The 21,693-nt window shown below is 35.8% G+C and overlaps 1 protein-coding gene and 1 long non-coding RNA gene across 2 annotated transcripts; one reads left to right on the forward strand and one right to left on the reverse strand.

Annotated features, from left to right (window-relative positions):
* Positions 1-3,862: 3,862 nt before the first annotated feature.
* LOC139859453 (uncharacterized) lies at positions 3,863-5,878 on the forward strand. The gene is made up of 4 exons (XM_071848242.1): positions 3,863-4,519; positions 5,388-5,477; positions 5,580-5,647; positions 5,737-5,878. Exons 1-4 carry the CDS (start codon positions 3,863-3,865, stop codon positions 5,876-5,878), a joined length of 957 nt encoding a protein of 318 aa, XP_071704343.1.
* Positions 5,879-19,995: 14,117 nt separating this feature from the next.
* Positions 19,996-21,459, reverse strand: LOC139857244 (uncharacterized). Its single transcript, XR_011762419.1, has 3 exons — positions 21,356-21,459; positions 20,803-20,855; positions 19,996-20,198 (listed from the first exon to the last, which is right to left on the reverse strand). It is a non-coding gene; the product is annotated as an uncharacterized lncRNA (long non-coding RNA).
* Between the last annotated feature and the right edge of the window lie 234 nt (positions 21,460-21,693).

Genomic DNA, 21,693 nt, shown 5'->3' on the forward strand with positions numbered 1-21,693 from the left:
ATGGAAGGATAATTACAAAGATAATCTATGCTAAATATAAGCATATATTTGCTTAATATATGGAGATTCTGGTTGATTATTATTATTATTATTATTATTATTATTATTATTATTATTATTATTATTATTATTATTATTATTATTATTATTATTATTATTATTATTTATACATAAATACTACTATTGTTATTATTATTATTATTTATACATAAATACTACTATTGTTATTATTATCTCCATCTAATTGGCCTACAAGGTCATACCACTGTAGATTCAAGGTTGATATGTACTGTAGATGCAAGGGAGGTCTGAATTTTAAGTACTTTATTTCTAATTATTTAATAACTAGATTAAATGCATTATCGTATGCATAATTTTCATAAAGATTTATATATACCAAAAAAAAAAAAAAAAATTAACTCAAAATTTAAGTAAGACTTTCAAAAAGCAAAAGAAGAAAATTATGTTTAGACGACGAGACGAAGATTGTGAAATAGGATTCGCCACATAAAAATAATTGTTATTGTACTTATTTTTTGTTAATAAAATTTTATCCATTTATCTCTTCAATAAAATAATTAAATAATTCCGCCACATGGCACATATGTTCTAACTACTTATGAACATTTTTGTAAAAGTTATATGCATATGGATGTACATTTAGCTGGTTTTGTTACATATCACATTATAATAGATGATATATCCAAACTCATATTTGATGGATCCACTCATGTTCAATGTCATTTTTCAAAAACATCCTCTAATATATCTTATCAAGAAAATTGTGTAAAATATAATTTAAGGGTATCTTAGTAATTTAATGTGAATCTATCAAAATTAAGATTGAAAATATCAATTCCCTAATTATATCTTAAGTAACCTTTACGGGTGCTAAAATTTCTATTTCTTTTGGTAGAGCAAGATATAACTTTTTATACTCTTAGCTCAAAAGTCTTAAAGACTGTAGATAATGAGGACGGTTGTCTCATAATTACTCTCACGTTCCAACACAAACACCGCATAAACGCATGTAGTGGGGCGTTTGTGATAAAGACTTTTTAGGCGTATGTCAAAGAGAAACGAAGGAACTCATTAACGTTTTTGTTTGTATATTATTATCTAAATATATATAAACAAAAACGTTGTTTATATACTCTTATTTTAATTTGGATGACTTGAGAAAATTGCGCGGATAGTCCCTGTGGTTTGTATCAGCCAGTATGGATAGACAAAGTTGCTGTTTTGAGTGTGGATAGTCCTTGTGGCTTAAAAGTGGAGCAAGGATAGCCAGTTCATTAACACTGTTAACTTTTTCAGTTAAAACTGAATCATGTGCCAAACATGCGTGGGTATTTTTGGTATTTAACCTTTCATCTTCATCTTCTTTAAGAAGAAACACAACTAAATCAATGAATCATCTCTTCCACCATTCCAACCAATGATACATCCTCATTAATTAATTAACACACAAAAAAAACAAAAACAAAAAAACAAATCTAAGATTTGTGACCCCCGATTGTATTTCTTTATCATCATCCCCAGTCCACATAGAAATTATGAGGGTGGGTCTTCTCAATTTATAAGGTTTGCAAATTTCTTCTTATTCCCCAATATTCAAATTCATTCTTGAATTTCCGTAACCGAAAAAATAACTACTTCTGGGTTTTGTTAAATTACTACTTCTGGGTTTTCCTTAACGCCGGACGCGGCAACCATTTTAAACCAATCAATTTCAGAAGCCGGTCGGCGAAACCACGGGCAAACGACGCCGCTTTACGTCGCTTCAACTCTTCTTTCTTCACCAACTGGGTTTCTCCGACAAACCTGTATCCGGTCCCACCCAAATTCATCGCACCCACTTCAGTGCCGTGCTTTAGAACTCTGTTTCAGCGTTGCACTCGAAAGACTTCCGAACGAAGAATGGGAAACCCAAACTTGTATCTGAATCCACGGTTGCAAACGAACGAAGAATCACCAATTTCAATTTCTATTCAAAGGAATCTTTATTTAAATCCACGATTACAACAACAAACACAACAACGGCAACAAAAAGGGACGGGAAATCGGTTTTTAAATCAACCTGGACAACAAAAATATGATGAGGTAAACAGAGTTATTGAGATTATGACAAAACCCTAAGAATTTACCAATTACAAATATCCATCTAATATCCATCCTAACTAATTACAAATATATCTAATCACATCAACACACCCCCAAAAATTTACAAAAATTGACTAACAATCGAGATTTGGTGAGCAGATCCCACTGGATCTGATAAATCCTTTGGATTAATTTCGATAATACAAGAGATTAGGGTTCTGTACCTGATTTCCGAATCTGTATTTGTATTTGTTCATTTTTTTTATTTTAAGATTAGGGTTATGTATAATCCAGATCTTGTTTGTTGATTTCAATTTGTTGAAAATGTTTAATTAAGAAGAAAAGAAAGAGATGAAGAAATTGAGTGGAAGGAAGAACTACCGATAGAATTTAATTGGGTTTAAAAGAAAAGTAGGTGGGTGGGTGAGGATATTCAGATGTATTAATATAAAGACCAAAATACCCTCATGTGGAATGCACGTGGCAATGAGTTAACGGAAGAATCAAACTGAAAACGGCACTTGGGCTATCCTTGCTCAACATTTCAAAAATAATGACCATCCAACCCCAAATCACCAACTTTGTGTATCCAAGCTGTGTGCTACAAACCACGGGGACTATCCGCGCAATTTTCTCGGATGACTTTCTCTACTTTTGAGAGTATTTTCACTCTGGGTGGAGAAATGGTTTGTTTTTATTCTCGGATAGGGTAATGATTATCTACATCTCACCTCTCTCATACACCATTCACGTGGTATTGAGTTTTGTTGTTGTTGTATTATTATTATTATTATTATTATTATTTTAATTTCTTTTCTTACTTTTTCATCACTTTTTAAGCGAACTTTCAATTATATTTTGCACCATCACTCGTAGCCTTCTTCAACTACCTTACCCATCACAACCCCAACTTTACTTCCTCAAAGTTAATCTCTAAGAAAATTTCACTTCCACTTCACGTCATCATCTCATTATCAGTCGCCTAAATAGGAAAATAATTTCCTTATATTCCGGGGTCGATGAATAATTTATTTACACCTTATTAATTAATTTATCATCATCATCATAATAGAATCAATTATGCAATCACATATAACAAGAATTTCAAATTAAAACTTACTTGTTTGAAGAATAGATTTGCAATAAGGGTTTGATGATAAGCCATGATGTGTTAAGATTCGTCAATTACTGAAGTTATGTCAATAATATGATGAAAAAATTATCTCTTGTATTATTGATGTTCTTTAGAGAGAAGAGAATATGTGATATTGACATAATACAGGAATAAGACCACACTGAGGGATTTATAGTTATCATAGTTATTCAAACAATAACTATCAAATATTAGTTAGAGTTGTTATTGTTATTTAGACAAACATAAGAGAGTAAATGGTACGGTCACTTAAATTAGGGACTAATTCTAACCCATCTCATTTCACTCATATCTTAATTCTTACATATTAATTCTTACATAAGTGAATTCGATTTTGTGTAAAGTTCGCCTTTTCAATTTCTATAACTTGAATTGACTAGTTAACGCTCAAAAAGTGTAAAACAGATCACTTACCAACACCAACTTCGCCTTCCGTTCCCTAATTTTATATTTTAGTTAGCTACAAACATAACAAAATCAAATAAATAAGTTATTATCATAATCATAAATCATAAACATATATAAAAAGCCATCACAGTTCTTTTATTTCATCACCATAAATCTCACACTCATAATCACCGACAAAATTAATCAAAACAGCCAAAAATGGTGAACTTAGTAGCCATACAACAACCCTTAATCATCTTGCTAATGAAGCTAGCCGGAGTCCAAACCCATATCGTCGAAATCGAGCCCGGTACCAACATGAACTTTTGGGTTCCAAATGAAACCGTTCGAAAACCAAACACAAAAACCAAAGAAGTAACCACAACTAGCCCGAAACCTGAGAAGCCTGTGGTCGTTTTAATCCACGGGTTCGCAGCTGAAGGCATTGCCACGTGGCAGTTCCAGATTGGTTCACTCTCAAAGCAATACTCTGTTTACGTGCCCGATTTATTATTTTTTGGCGGATCGTTTTCTAATAATTCTGATCGGTCTCCGAGGTTTCAAGCAGAGTGTTTGGTTAAAGGGTTAAGAAAACTTGGGATTGAGAAGTGTGTGGTGGTTGGGTTTAGTTATGGTGGAATGGTTGCGTTTAAAATGGCTGAATTGTATCCAGAAATGGTTCGAGCCATGGTGATATCGGGTTCGATACTTGCTATGACGGATTCGATTAGTGAAACGACGTTGAATGAGTTGGGGTTTTCGTCGTCATCGGAACTTTTGTTGCCGGATTCTGTTAAGGGTTTGAAGGCACTTTTATCAGTTGCAACTCATAGGAATCTTTGGTTTCCTGATCGCCTTCATAAAGATTACCTTGAGGTTATATATTATTTCTAATTTTACTCTTTTAATTTAAATTATATATATGCTTATTTTTAACAAGTTATTATACGTAGTTTAAATCAACATATTATTATCAACTTTTCATTTTAAAAGTAGCATTACGTACGTCATAAGAGACTATATTTCAATTGTTTGATCAACTACCTAGATTAACCAAAATACTAGAAAAGTAATGCATGTTCACATAACATAATTTTCAGTTATTATCCATAATACATTTATAAAAGATTTTTTACGGCAAATCTAACACTCTAACGCCTATTAATCCACCAATATAATATGTTTACGAAAGAGCTTGAATCTCCAACCTCTTTGGCTGAAAGCTACTCGAATACCACATGACCTTTTACTCGGATAATATAGTTAGAAAAGAACTTTTATTGATGATTAAAATTGCAACTAAATGGATAAGTTAAACAAATAAAGTGTTTCGTATTTACGCTATCTACAATTGAAAATATTTTTGCTCTGATATACTCGTCCATACCGAGTTACCACATGACCATGCATAACTTTTAACTGGACTAGGGCCAGCCACATCCGACGACTGAATTTTTTTATTGTATTTATATATTAACTTTCGTCGTATTAAACTATTATGTTGTTTTTTTTTCACATTTGCCTTCGCTGAAAGAAAATTCCTAGATCTACTACTAGCTACTAGTGTTTGAACATGAGACTTCTTATGAGTTTATGAGGACACCAAACGACCACTAGGCTAGGCTATCTTGAGATAAAATTTTGAACTAAAAACCATAAACATTTGGCCGGGGTGTGTTAGGAATGAAAACTCATATACAATACATACTCATTCGTTTTGAATGAATTGTGTTATGAATTGCAGGTTATGTTTAATAATAGAAAGGAAAGAGGTGAGTTACTTGAGGGACTTGTAGTTAGCAACAAAGATAACTTCATTCCACATTTTCCACAGGTATATATGTAATATACATGAACGTAAATATATGTCTATCGGTTATATACTTTACCATCTTTAGTAATTAATTAATATGGTTTGATACGATCATTTGTGTAGAGAATTCATCTTCTTTGGGGAGAAAACGATCAAATATTTAAGATGGAGCTCGCACAAAACATGAAATGGTAACTATATTATATATGAGCATGTTGTTGTTTAAGGACGTTATATATAACAATAATAATCAGACTTAACTTGTCGGATGTGATTATAGGCAACTAGGAGACAATACAACAGTTGAAGGGATAAGTAAGGCGGGTCATCTTGTTCACATCGAACGACCGTGTGTTTATACTCAATGTCTTAAGAAGTTTTTGGCCTCACTTCCGGCTGATGAAACACAAAAACCAAATTAAATTCGAATGTCACAATGGTGTTATCTATATAACAAGTCAATTATGATTATCGTTGATGTTTGTTGTGGCTTAAACGTAATGGTATTGATAATTATTTTATTGAAGTGAAAGCATTTGGATTATTTATTTATGCATAAGAGCAATTGTGAAATAAAGTGAATGGTTACTTAAATGCTCATTATTGTTGTTTTATTGTCAAGTTACATTAGAGGACGCTATGCAATTCCTCTTGTTTAATAGTCCATTACATGTGTTGTATAGTCAATTTTTTATTTTTCTTAGAACCCTGTTTTAGTCAAGAATATTAGATGATTAATTAGGTTAGGGTCAAAAATTAGAAAAATAAGAGAGAACTTCTTTTTCATTTTGCTAAAAAAAAAAAAAAAAAAGCTAAATATAGAAATTTTTTTAGGGGTGGCGAACAATGCTACTTGTGTTGCGGGAGATGCTCCCACGTAACGAGACGACCGAGGGAGAGTTTGGTATGGTAGTGAGACCAATAGGGAAACATAATAAATAGGTAGTTGGCTAATTCATGAATTGAATTAAAAGATTTTATTTTAAAGAGTCGTGCTCTTTCACTTTAAGACGATATCGTGGCCTCACCGAACGCTGTTTGTTAGGTACACTAAGCTTAACTTAGTGAAGCTAAAGTGATTTCTTACTCATTCCCTTTCCCTCAGGATATGAAATGAAATTAACATTTCTATGTAGCAAGAAGCTGTGTTCAATAGGACCTAAAGCACGAAGAACTATCGAGAATAGCGCCTTTCTTTTAGGCATTGATCCCTTTGGATCTTGGTTCACGATGTCCTTTTTATTAATTTTGACGATTGAATCTCTCTAAGAATGGAAAAGGGGTGCTTCAAATCGGGCCCCTATCTCTTATAATACAATAGCAATGAGAGAAGTCGGGATTAGTGCCCCAAGTAGTTCCACGTCCAATTTAAATACGTTCCCGTCTAGTCCCCCGTTTGAGAATTCATTTTCACTGGGTTAACGTCGGAGGCAGCGGGGCAGTCGTTACACCATTCGTTCTTCAAAAAGTTGCTTTCAAGGTCTCGTCAGCTCCGACCCCTATTAGTATTGCACCTTCTAACATCTTGAGGATCAACTCCGCAGATATCGATTGAAACTTGAACCCTCTCCTTCTTTCTTTCGAACTTATTTTGACTGTAATTTTTAAGGGTAAGTCTCAAAAAGCATTTCACCGGCACTCAACCCTTCTCTCCTTACTCAAGAGCCGAAACATTCTGAGAATTAGACCTAACATGATTCCAAAAAAAATTCAATCATTTCAGTTTATTTATCTCTAATTGGATTGTTTTCCAACTGTATTTTATCCCAAAGATATGATCTTAGAGCTCGCTTATGGCGATCCGTCAAAAGCAACCAAAATATTCCTTGGGCAAAAACTTGAAAAACCTAACAGATCTTTAGGCTCCATTTTTTAGGAGTTCGGGATCAGAATTGGCAAATGAAATATCTATTGTTTTCAATTCTTGATGGAAATGTGGTTTTGCGAATTCCCCTCGGAATTGGAACCGCTTGGGAGTCGTCTGAAGTTTACACTTGGGTAGTTTTTTGGAGGATCTCAATCAGAACAGTAAGACCTCTAGATCTTTCTTTTCATTAAGTCCGATTATGAGCTTTGGTCCGATCATAAATATAAAATGAAATAAATTTTACTATACCGGATAACTGGGACAACTATAAAAACGTCGATGCGGATTTTGATCCGACCACGATGTTTTGGTAACAGCAAGTTTGCCACATTGACATTTAACCAATTCCGTTTTCTAATTATTATTGTTAGTATTAGTATTATTATTATATTATTATTATTATTATTATTATTATTATTATTATTATTATTATTATTATTATTATTATTATTATTATTATTATTATTATTATTATTATTATTATTATTATTATGTATGTTGTTCTTAATTATATAGAATATGTAACTCACCTATTGCAGCGCATTACTAACGACGACATGCCTCGATATTAACATTTTGGAGGGAAAAAATAGCGAGAACTAGATTGGAGGGAAAATTTCAGTGCGCAAAAGACAACTATTTGCAGCGATTATAAACGCCGCAAATACATTTTCAACGTTTGACCAGAATTTAATGAGAAAGAAAATGAAAAAGAATATACGTTAATTTAGTTGCGGTGACTTTGTAAAAAGGTATCGCCACATGTAACATCCCGTTTTCCCTGTACATAGTCCAAGGTGCGTATTTAGCCTCTCGAATGTTTAACTTTAATCTAGGTATGTATAAATGGACTAAATGTTAGAATTGGGTTGATCAGGGCTTTCATCGCGTTTTGGACCAACGTATCATGTCTGGGCTCGTCGCGATACGTGACATTCTTGACTGAAATGTGACATCTTGAAAACCCCCACTTCTGTCATTTTATCGCGTTTTGTGTAATGTTATCGCGTCTGAGACATCGCGTAACGCGACAGACTATCGCGAAACGTGACAGAGTCGCTGAACTGACCATTTTAACCCGTTTTTAGGGGTATCTTTTGGGTTTTTTGGTCTTTTCACTTGGTGAACGGTTTGGTGACTTAAAAACCGATACAAGCTTATCCTCAACTCATTAAACACTTTTTCACCTACACCAAAATTAATTCTAGAGAGAGAGTAGAGTTTTAGAGTGAGAGAGCTCACTTTAGGGAAGAAGAAGACCAAATCTTGCCTAAGTCCACATTTTAAAATTGTTCTCTACATCTCTAGCTACGTTGTGATAGTGTTGGTAACTTTTAACTCCGAGTTTTGATTCTATTTGATTTGTAGCTAGGGTTTGTTCATTTAAAGCTTGTAAGACCCATTTGAGGGATAAATGGGTGATTTTGGGTAAACTTGATGTATGGAAACCCTACGGGAGGTGATCTAGGGTTTATTCATGTGATTTGGTGATTATAGAGTTAATGATGTTGTTAAATCACTAACACACTTATGTGTTATGTAGTGACCCAAACTTTTCTATGTTAATATGTATTAAATGAAATTGTTATTTACATGATTAAGTGTTTCCAACATGTTAAGCAATCAAACTTGTTAAGACTTGATTGATTGAAATAGGTTTTATATAGTCAATTGACCACCCAAGTTGACCGGTGATTCACGAACGTTAAAACTTGTAAAAACTATATGATGACATATATATGATTATATATATAGTTAACATGATATTATGATAAGTAAGTATCTCATTAGGTATTTTAACAATGAGTTATATACATAAAATTGAGTTTATTGAATTAAGAAACTCGAAACGATATATATAACGATTATCGTTATAACAACGTCTTACTAAATACATATGAATCATATTAAGATATTGATACACTATGTTTAATCATGATAAATGATAATTAAACATGTCATTAAGTGTATTAACAATGAACTACATATGTAAAAACAAGACTACTAACTTAATGATTTCGAAACGAGACATATATGTAACGACTATCGTTGTAACAACCTTTAACTGTATATATATCATACTAAGATATATTAATATATCATAATATCATGATAATGTAATAATTTAACATCTCTTTAGATATAATAAACAATGGGTTAACAACATTTAACAAGATCGTTAACCTAAAGGTTTCAAAACAACATTTACATGTAACGACTAACGATGACTTAACGACTCAGTTAAAATGTATATACATGTAGTGTTTTAATATGTATTCATACACTTTTGAAAGACTTCAAGACACTTATAAAAATACTTCTACTTAACAAAAATGCTTACAATTACATCCTCGTTCAGTTTCATCAACAATTCTACTCGTATGCACCCGTATTCGTACTCGTACAATACATAGCTTTTAGATGTATGTACTATTGGTATATACACTTCAATGATCAGCTCTTAGCAGCCCATGTGAGTCACCTAACATATATGGGAACCATCATTTGGCAACTAGCATGAAATATCTCATAAAATTACAAAAAATATTAGTAATCATTCATGACTTATTTACATGTAAACAAAATTACACATCCTTTATATCTAATCCAAATACCAATGACCAAAAACACCTACAAACACTCTCATTCTTCAATTTTCTTCATCTAATTAATCTCTCTCAAGTTCTTTCTTCAAGTTCTAAGTGTTCTTCATAAATTCTATAAGTTCTAGTTTCATAAAATCAAGAATACTTCCAAGTTTGCTAGCTTACTTCCAATCTTGTAAAGTGATCATCCAACCTCAAGAAATCTTTCTTATTTATAGTAAGATATCTTTCTAATACAAGGTAATACTGATATTCAAACTTTGATTCAATTTCTATAACTATAACAATCTTATTTCGAGTGGAAATCTTACTTGAACTTGTTTTCGTGTCATGATTCTGCTTCAAGAACTTTCAAGCCATCCAAGGATCTTTTGAATCTAGATCTATTTTTCTCATTTCCAATAAGTTTATCCACAAAAACTGAGGTAGTAATGATGTTCATAACATCATTCGATTCATATATATAAAACTACCTTATTCGAAGGTTTAAACTTGAAATTACTAGAACATAGTTTAGTTAATTCTAAACTTGTTCGCAAACAAAAGTTAATCCTTCTAACTTGACTTTTATAATCAACTAAAAACATGTTCTACATCTATATGATATGCTAACTTAATGATTTAAAATCTGGAATCACGAAAAATACCGTAAAACCGGACATACGCCGTCGTAGTAACACCGCGGGCTGTTTTGGGTTTGATAATTAAAAACTATGATAAAATTTGATTTAAAATTTGTTCTTTAGGGAAAATGATTTTTCTTATGAACTTGAAACTATATCCAAAAATCATGGTTAAACTCAAAGTAAAAGTATGTTTTTCAAAATGGTCATCAAGACGTCGTTCTTTCGACTGAAATGACTACCTCTTACAAAAACGACTTGTAACTTATATTTCCGACTATAAACCTATAATTTTTCTATTTAGATTCATACAATAGAGTTCAATATGAAACCATAGCAATTTTATTCACTCAAAACGGATTTAAAACGAAGAAGTTATGGGTAAAACAAAATTGGATAATTTTTTTTGTTGTAGCTACGTGAAAATTGGCAACAAATCTATATTAATCATATCCTAGCTAACTTATATTGTATTATACATGTATTCTAATATATTATGTAATTTTTGGATACTATAGACACGTATGCAAATGTTTTGACATATCATATCGACCCATCTATATATATTATTTGGAACAACCATATGCACTCTATATGCAGTAATGTTGGAGTTAGCTATACAGGGTTGAGGTTGATTCAAAATATATATATACTTTGAGTTGTGATCTAGCCTGAGATGTGTATACACTGGGTCGTAGTTTGATTCAAGATAATATATATCAATTTATTTCTGTACATCTAACTCTGGACAACTAGTTGTAGGTTACTAACGAGGACAGCTGACTTAATAAACTTAAAATATTAAAATGTATTAAAAATATTGTAAATATATTTTGAACATACTTTGATATATATGTACATATTTGTTATAGGTTCGTGAATCGACCAGTAGCCAAGTCTTACTTCCCGAAGAAGTAAAAATATGTGAAAGTGAGTTATAGTCCCACTTTTAAAATCTAATATTTTTGGGATGAGAATACATGCAGCTTTATAAATGTTTTACAAAATAGATACAAGTACATGAAACTACTTTCTATGGTTGAACGATCGAAGCCGAATATGCCCCTTTTACTTGGTAACCTAAGAATTAGTAAACCAGTCTACTAATTGACGCGAATCCTAAAGATAGATCTATTGGGCTCAACAAACCCCATCCGTTGTAGCGAATGCTTTAGTACTTCGATGTTGTTTTATCATTTCCGATGGATGTCCCGGAATGATAGGGGATATTCTTATATGCATCTTGTTAATATCGGTTACCAGGTGTTCAAACTATATGAATGATTTTTATCTCTATGTATGGGATGTGTATTGAAATATGAAATCTTGTGGTCTATTATTATGATTTGATAATATATAGGTTAAACCTATAACTCACCAACATTTTTTGTTGATGTTTTAAGCATGTTTATTCTCAGGTGATTATTAAGAGCTTCCGCTGTTGCATACTAAAATAAGGACAAGATTTGGAGTCCATGCTTGTATGATATTATGTAAAAACTGCATTCAAGAAACTTATTTTTGATGTAATATATTCTTATTGTAAACCATTATGTAATGGTCGTGTGTAAACGGTATATTTTAGATTATCATTATTTGATAATCTACGTAATGCTTTTTAAACCTTTATAGATAAAATAAAGGTTATGGTTGTTTTAAAAATGAATGCAGTCTTTGAAAAACGTCTCATATAGAGGTCAAAACCTCGCAACGAAATCAATTAATATGGAACGTTTATAATCAATATGAACGGGACATTTCAGTTGGTATTCGAGCGTTGGTCTTAGAGAACCATAAATTTGCATTAGTGTGTCATATCGAGTTTGTTAGGATACATTAGTGAGTCTGGACTTCGACCGTGTTTTCATTAAAAACGATTGCTTAACATTTTTGTTGGAAACTATATATTATTAACATGTAAATATTATGTGATATATTAACCTCTTAATGTGTTTGATATTGTGTGATAGATGTCTACCACTAGTACAAATCCCATCGATTCACCTAATAATAATGAAGAGTCGAATATATTTTGGGAAGATTCACAAATTCCCGAAGAGGAACCGGAAGAGGAGGAACCGGAAGAGGAGGAACCAGAAGAGGAGGAACCGGAAGAAGAGGAACCGGAAGAGGAGGAACCAGAAGAAGAAGAGGTTCCGGAGGAAGAAATATTGATACCTATAGTAAATCGTATAAATAAAAGAAAATCCTCAACCAACGGACCAAAGTTAATAATGGTCAATGGTTGTAACAACCCGAACCAAACCCGTAATAATATCACAAATAAAAAAAAATATTTGACTGGCCAGAATATGGCGCGGCGCTCCAGGTGGTGGCGCGACGCGCGAACCCACCTGGGCAGACTGCTGTCCCCGGTAACCAAATACACAAAAATGTTTGGCCGTTTCCCGACATAATTAGACGAAACGCTTTCACCCACAAGTTCATATATGTAAAACTAGTACGTTCCATTAATAAAATTAGTTTTACGAAGCGGGACCCACACGGCCCAATTTACAAGTTTAAATACAAAATATGAGTTTCGACCGCCAAAAAGTTTAAGTACCAAACTACACTACGAGCATGGCGTTTGGGATTAAACTACCCAAGTCTCGGTCAAACTCCAAGAACTAACACTTCCAAAAAGCGTCCCCTAATCAACAATGCGGGATCTCTAATCCAAGATAATGCCTTTACCCTTGTCCACAATCGAACCTATAAAAAGGTAAACAACGAGAGGGTAAGCAAAGCATAGTGAATGCAATAATTATACACATACATATATAAAATATCTACTTGAAAACACTTACGCGCATACCGTATACATGCTTGCAGTCACAATTAGCTTATCGTCTTAAATACAAGCTATAACTTCCCATAATCAAGCTAGCATAACCAAAAGCATATATAACATGAACAAAAGTAATATGCTTACACTACAACACAATAACCATGGTTAACCAATCGTACAAGGAACGGTGTTTAAAGACCGTCGGTGTTCACAACAACCATTAGTCACTTAACACGTCGCACACTAACCCCTCGGGTGGCATCTTAGCACTTCGATACTTCACCCCGGGTGGTGTCTTAACACATCGACACTTCACCCCGAGTGGTGTCTTAACACATCGACACTTCACTCGTTACATCTCACGAAGTGGCATCTTAACACATCGATGCTTCACTCCCGAGTGGCATCTGAACACATCGACGCTTCACTCGTTACGTGAACGTGGTGTCTTAGCACATCGACACTTCTCATATCACGCTACACAAATAAACACATTATATATCTACGCATATAATTATTTCACTCACCTTTCGCCTTCGGTGAATCAATAAACCAAGCTTGAAACTTCAAGGTAACGCACCTATTACAAAGTATATATAATCAATCATTTGTTCAAGTTGGTCAAACTCGCAACACTCACCATTTCTAGGTCATTTTGACCCATTTGGACACCTAACCCTAATATTGGGTCATCTCGCACCAAAACCCTAATCATTTGCCAAGATAGGTTCAAAACACATTTTAGAACAAGGTTTATGCACTAAATGTAAACATTAACCAACTTAGGTCCATTTTGAACCGTTCGGACCGTTTAGGGTCAACACACCCATTTCGGGTCATCCACTAACCCACTTAACATCCATTTACATAAATATTGGTGTTCTAGCAATTTACTAACTAATTAAGGTTTATTAACAACAATTAAAGCTTGAAAACCCCTAGTTAGTCATCTTTGAGTCAACATAACCCAAATTCACCCAACACACCCAAATTCACTAACAAATGGGTCTTAATGTTCATTACCTACACAAACCCTAACTCTTAAGCAATTAAAACAAGGAAATTAGGTTTAGGGCTTACCACAACTATCAAAACGTAGTAAATGAGGAGATGAACAACTTTAGTGCTTGCACTTTGACCCGATTCGAGTTTCTTCTTCCTTAATTTGAGCTCTCTCACTCTAGAATCTAACTCTCTCTCTAGAATTGATTGGAAGATGATAAGGTGGGTGAATATGGAGTAAATGACACTCCAAACAACTGATCCAAGCCTTAAAGTCGGACCTTAAGTGGTTTTACCAAAATGCCCTCAAAATATCTAATTTAAAAAGAAAAAGGAATCTGTCAGCCCGTAATGGCGCGGCGCGCCATAAGGCCGCGCGGCGCGCCAAATGCCCAGTTCAGCTTCTTTTGCCTTTTAATTATATACAACGTAAACCCCACAACTTGAATCACTTATTCACACATATGTACTATGAAATATTTGGGTCTTACAACTCTCCCCTACTTAATTCGGAGCGCGTCCTCGCGATCCACTCCGCATGACAAGAGGGAAGATAAACCAACACGAATTCTTCGGGTTCCCAAGTAAACTCGAAACCTTTACTCCGACGCCATTGAACCTTAAAAGTTCTTACCTCCTTGTTACGCAACATTTTCACTTTCTCATCAAGTATAGCAATTGGCTCTTCAACATACTCCAACTTATTGTTCAGCTCAATTTCGTCTAATGGCATCCATGAAGAATCATCTGCAAGACACTTACGGAGATGGAAAACATGAAACGTGTTATGGATCCCTGCAAGCTCTTCGGGTAATTCCAATCGATATGCAACTTCACCAACACGAGCTAAAACCTTGAATGGCCCAATAAACCGAGGAGCTAACTTTCCTCGTTTTCGAAATCAAATAATACCCTTCCAAGGCGAAACCTTAAGCATTACCATGTCGCCTTCTTGAAATTCGATCATTCATCTATGTTTATCGGCATACGACTTTTGTCTATCTTGAGCCTTCTTCAAATGATCCCGAATAATATCAATCTTGCTATTCATCTCTAAGACTAAATCGGTACTCCTGATTTCCTTTTGTCCCACTTCCCCCCTACAAATCGGGGTTCGACACCTACGCCCATAAAGCATCTCGTAAGGTGGCATCCCAATACTAGTATGATAACTATTATTGTACGAGAAGTCCACCAAAGGTAAGTGCTCGTCCCAACTACCACCAAAATCAATAATACATGCCCGTAACATATCCTCCAATGTTTGATTCGTACGTTCGGTTTGACCGTCTGTTTGAGGATGATACGCCATGCTCAACTTTAATTGCGTACCCATATCTTCATGAAACTTTTCCCAAAACCGAGATGTAAAACGAGTATCTCGATTCGAAATGATAGATATAGGAACCCCGTATCGAGAGTTGACTTCCTTGATAAACAACTTGGCCAAAGTCTCCGATGATATCGCTTCCTTAATGGGAAGAAACAAAGCACTTTTCGTCAATCTGTCAACTATCACCCAAATCGAATCAAATTGGGTTCTCGCCGTTTTAGGTAACTTTGTGATGAAATCCATGGTAATGTGCTCCCATTTCCATTTCGGGATTTCTAACGGTTGCAACTTACCATACGGCTTTTGGTGTTCGGCTTTAACTTGCAAACACGTGACGCATTGCTCAACATACTTTACAACATCACGTTTCATACTCGGCCACCAATAATCTTTCCTTAAATCAAGATACATCTTCGTTGCACCCGGATGAATGGAATACTTTGAATTATGTGCTTCATCAAGTAGCACTTGTCGATAATCACCCATCTTAGGCACCCACACTCTTCCTTGAAAAGAGAACAAACCACGCGAACCCATAGTAATGAATTCCGATTGCCCCACAATTTGTTCCGCATGCTTGTTGTAAACGTAAGCCTCTATTTGAATCACACCAAGTTTTTCAAGAAAATCGTTAGTAATAATCATACGTAACAATCCCAATCGTAATGCCGGGTGATGATTCTTTCGACTCAACGCATCCGCGACCACATTCGCCTTGCCCGGATGGTAAAGTATTTCACAATCATAGTCTTTTACCACATCCATCCACCTACGTTGACGATAATTCAAATCTCGTTGATTAAAGAGATGTTTCAAACTTTTGTGATCTGAATAAATCGTACACTTGACACCATACAAGTAATGGCGCCAAATTTTCAACGGATGTACAACCGCCGCCAACTCAAGATCATGAGTCGGATATCTCGTTTCGTGTTCCTTTAATTGACGAGAGGCGTAAGCAATGACTTTACCTCTTTACATTAGAACACACCCGAGCCCATTTAAAGACGCATCACAATAAACCGTCATGTCTTCCACCCCTTCCGGCAACACTAACACCGGAGCTTGACACAACTTCTCCTTTAACAATTGAAAAGCAATTTCTTGCTCGTTCTCCCAAAAAAACCTCGCGTTCTTCCTTATTAATTTCGTCAACGAAGAAGCGATCTTAGAAAAGTCTTGGATAAACCGACGATAATAACCGGCTAATCCGAGAAAACTTCGGATTTCCGTAGGCGTATTCGGTTGTCTCCAACTCTTCACCGTCTCTATCTTCATCGGATCTACTTGAATACCGTCCTTGTTCACAATGTGGCCAAGGAATTGAACCTCCCTTAGCCAAAATTCACATTTGGAGAACTTAGCATATAACTTCTCCCTTCGTAACATCTTCAATACTTCACGCAAATAACGTTCATGTTCGTTCATACTCTTTGAATAAACAAGTATGTCGTCAATGAACACAATTACCGACTTGTCCAACATAGGTTGGCACACTCGGTTCATAAGATCCATGAATGCCGCCGGTGCATTCGTAAGACCAAAAGGCATAACTACAAATTCAAAATGCCCATAACGCGTTCGAAAAGCCGTTTTCTCGATATCTTCCTCATGGACCCGCATTTGGTGATAGCCGGACCGTAGGTCAATCTTCGAGAAATACGTCGCACCTTGGAGTTGGTCAAACAAATCGTCAATCCGAGGCAATGGATAACGATTCTTGATCGTCTCTTTATTCAACTCCCAATAATCGATGCACATCAGTATACTACCATCCTTCTTCTTTACGAATAAAACCGGAGCGCCCCATGGCGAAGCACTCGGTCGGATAAAACCCTTTTCAAGTAACTCTTGGGTTTGATTCAACAACTCTTGCATTTCCATTGGTGCTAAACGATAAGGAGTTTTAGCAATGGGAGTAGCTCCCGGAACCAACTCAACGCGAAATTCAACTTGTCTTTCCACCAGAACACCCGGTAACTCGTCCAGAAAAACGTCTTCAAATTCACTAACCACCAGAATTTCACGAATGGGTGGTAGCTCATCATGAGTATCAACAACATGAGCAAGAAAAGCCATGCCACCACCAACAAGAAAACGACGTGCCCGTGCAAAAGAACATATCGGCACAAGTCTTCTTCGTTTATCGCCATGAATAATTAACTCTCCCCCACTTGGGGTCTTCACACGAATAGACTTTTCATGGCATGCAATATCGGCTCTATTTCGATCGAGCCAATCCATACCTATAACGATATCAAAATCGCCCAAAGTCATAGGAATGAGATCAATTTTAAAGTTTTCGTTACCAAAAACAACATCACAATTCTTACACACATCAACCACTAGCACCGTCTTGCCGTCCGCTATTTCGACTTCTACCAGATGACTTAACTTAGCTAACGGTCTATTAAGTTTAGGCATAAATTTAGGAGACACGAACGACAAATTTGCACCACTATCGAAAAGAATCCATGCCGGATTAGAATTAACCATGAAAGTACCTGAAACAACTTCGTTCGATTATTTGGCTTCATCATTGGTCATCAAGTAGTTGTGACCCCTAGCCGTACCCGCCGCCTTCTCTAACCGCTTCACATTATCATTACGCAAGTCGGGGCATTCCGGCCTTTTTTGCCCCTCTTTACCACAATTAAAACAAGTGATTTTGTTTGCGGAGGATAAACTCGGATATTCACGAGCCATGTGGCCCTTTTGTCCACAATTATAGCACGAATAAGAAAAATCCCCGGAAGCACCCTTGTTCCCACCACTAGCATTACCAGAACCCTTCTTGTTCTTTTTGTTCGAAAAGTTCGAATGGTTCGAACCTTCACTCTTTCTCTTGCCAAAAGTAAAGCCGCTCTTTCTCAACACGAGCGCCTCAAAACCCTTAGCCATATCAAATAATTCATCAAAAGTTTTCACCATCGTCACACTAATCTTATCTTGATAACAATCATTCAACGTTCGGTAAAAGTCTTCCTTCAACATCTTATCATTCCCGACATACTCCGGGCAAAATTGGGTCTTGGACAAAAACACGGATTTGAGAGTGTTCAAATCCATTGACCCTTGCCTCAAGGAACGCAACTCGTCCTTAAGCCTTGTAAGATCGGCCGAAGTTCGGTATTCATTGAAAAACTCCACCTTGAATTCATCCCGCGTGAATTCCATACATTGCTCTTCGCCATAAATTCGGATTTTTGCGTCCCACCATAACGTAGCATCGCCCCTCAACATGCTAGACCCGTATCTTGCCTTCTTATCGAGAGGGCATTCACAAGTACGGAAGGCCCCCTCCATATCGGAGATCTATCGGGCACTTTTAAGAGGGTCTCGTTCGCCTTCAAAGGTAGGAGGTTGTGCATCCTTGAAATTCTTAAAGAAAAAGTCCCGTCTTCCCACATTATCTTCGTGAAGAGCGGCCTTAACTTGTTCTTTTACCACACTAACCAATTGATCATCAATCGAATCTAGAAACATCTTCTTTATCTCCACAAGGTACTCTTCCTTTTGACGTTTAAAGATGGCCTCTATCTTGGCCGTCAACTCGACGTCCTCACTAGTACCTCCGTTATCACGTTCGGTGTCGTGTCTGTTTCTCATCTTCATTCTATAAAGCGGAAAAGATTAAACAACGAAACGAAATACATGACACATATATATATATATATATATATATATATATATATATATATATATATATATATATATATATATATATATACATATACACCACACCGCTCCATCTCGCTCAACAATCATCGTACATCGCTTGTTTGACACGGTTTGCACCCGTAATAATGGTAGCTAGCCATTACTACGCGAGCACATCGCATTAACTCAGTAGTACAACGTCTATCTCGCTTGATGATTTCAAATACTATACAAAACAAATAGCGCATGATTAGTTCACATAAACCTATGCATTAACCAATCTCGATTTGACCCAAAGTCCTACAAGTCCCGCATAACGCGCACACAAAAAGTCTAAGTCTAGGCACCTATCTCAAGTCACCTAAATCCCTTAGACCATGCTCTGATACCACTTGTAACAACCCGAACCAAACCCGTAATAATATCACAAATAAAAATTTTTTTGACTGGCCAGCATATGACGCGGCGCGCCAGGTGGTGGCGCAGCGCGCGAACCCACCTGGGCAGACTGCTGTCCCCGGTAACCAAATACACAAAAATGTTTGGCCGTTTCCCGACATAGTTAGATGAAATGCTTTCACCCACAAGTTCATATATGTAAAACTAGCAATTTCCATTAATAAAATTAGTTTTACGAAGCGGAGCCCACACGGCCCAATTTACAAGTTTAAATACAAAATATGAGTTTCGACCGCCAAAAAGTTTAAGTACCAAACTACACTACGAGCATGGCGTTTGGGATTAAACTACCCAAGTCTCGGTCAAACTCCAAGAACTAACACTTCCAAAAAGCGTCCCCTAATCAACAAAGCGGGATCTCTAATCCAAGATAATGCCCTTACCCTTGTCCACAATCGAACCTATAAAAAGGTAAACAACGAGAGGGTAAGCAAAGCTTAGTGAATGCAATAATTATACACATACATATATAAAATATCTACTTGCAAACACTTACGCGCATACCATATACATGCTAGCAGTCACAATTAGCTTATCGTCTTAAATACAAGCTATAACTTCCCATAATCAAGCTAGCATAACCAAAAGCATATATAACATGAACAAAAGTAATATGCTTACACTACAACACAATAACCATGGTTAACCAATCGTACAAGGAACGGTGTTTAAAGACCGTCAGTGTTCACAACAACCATTAGTGCACTTAACACGTCGCATACTAACCCCTCGGGTGGCATCTTAGCACTTCGATACTTCACCCCGGGTGGTGTCTTAACACATCGACACTTCACCCCGAGTGGTGTCTTAACACATCGACACTTCACTCGTTACATCTTACGAAGTGGCATCTTAACACATCGATGCTTCACTCCCGAGTGGCATCTTAACACATCGACACTTCACTCGTTACGTGAACGTGGTGTCTTAGCACATCGACACTTCACATATCACGCTACACAAATAAACACATTATATATCTACGCATATAATTATTCCACTCACCTTTCGCCTTCGGTGAATCAATAAACCAAGCTTGAAACTTCAAGGTAATGCACCTATTACAAAGTATATATAATCAATCATTTGTTCAAGTTGGTCAAACTCGCAACACTCACCATTTCTAGGTCATTTTGAACCATTTGGACACCTAACCCTAATATTGGGTCATCTCGCACCAAAACCTTAATCATTTGCCAAGATAGGTTCAAAACACATTTTAGAACAAGGTTTATGCACTAAACGTAAACATTAACCAACTTAGGTCCATTTTGAACCGTTTGGCCCGTTTAGGGTCAACACACCCATTTCGGGTCATCCACTAACCCACTTAACATCCATTTACATAAATATTGGTGTTCTAGCAATTTACTAACTAATTAAGGTTTATTAACAACAATTAATGCTTGAAAAACTCAAGTTAGTCATCTTTGAGTCAACATAACCCAATTTCACCCAAAACACCCAAATTCACTAACAAATGGGTCTTAGTGTTCATTACCTACACAAACCCTAACTCTTAAACAATTAAAACAAGGAAATTAGGTTTAGGGCTTACCACAACTATCAAAACGTAGTAAATGAGGAGATGAACAACTTTAGTGCTTGCACTTTGACCCGATTCGAGTTTCTTCTTCCTTAATTTGAGCTCTCTCACTCTAGAATCTAACTCTCTCTCTAGAGTTGATTGGAAGATGATAAGGTGGGTGAATATGGAGTAAATGACACTCCAAACAACTGATCCAAGCCTTAAAGTTGGACCTTAAGTGGTTTTACCAAAATGCCCTTAAAATATCTAATTTAAAAAGAAAAAGGAATCTGTCAGCCCGTAATGGCGCGGCGCGCTATAAGGCCGCGCGGCATGCCAAATGCCCAGTTCAGCTTATTTTGCCTTTT

Source organism: Rutidosis leptorrhynchoides, chromosome 7, assembly GCF_046630445.1.
Source record: "Rutidosis leptorrhynchoides isolate AG116_Rl617_1_P2 chromosome 7, CSIRO_AGI_Rlap_v1, whole genome shotgun sequence".
Taxonomy (NCBI): Eukaryota; Viridiplantae; Streptophyta; class Magnoliopsida; order Asterales; family Asteraceae; genus Rutidosis; species Rutidosis leptorrhynchoides.

Coding starts and splice junctions, on each gene's coding strand:
- LOC139859453 (XM_071848242.1), top strand. CDS start 3,863: ATGGTGAACTTAGTAGCCATACAACAACCCTTAATCATCTTGCTAATG. Junction 4,520..5,387: donor TTCATAAAGATTACCTTGAG/GTTATATATTAT, acceptor TATGAATTGCAG/GTTATGTTTAATAATAGAAA. Junction 5,478..5,579: donor TCATTCCACATTTTCCACAG/GTATATATGTAA, acceptor TCATTTGTGTAG/AGAATTCATCTTCTTTGGGG.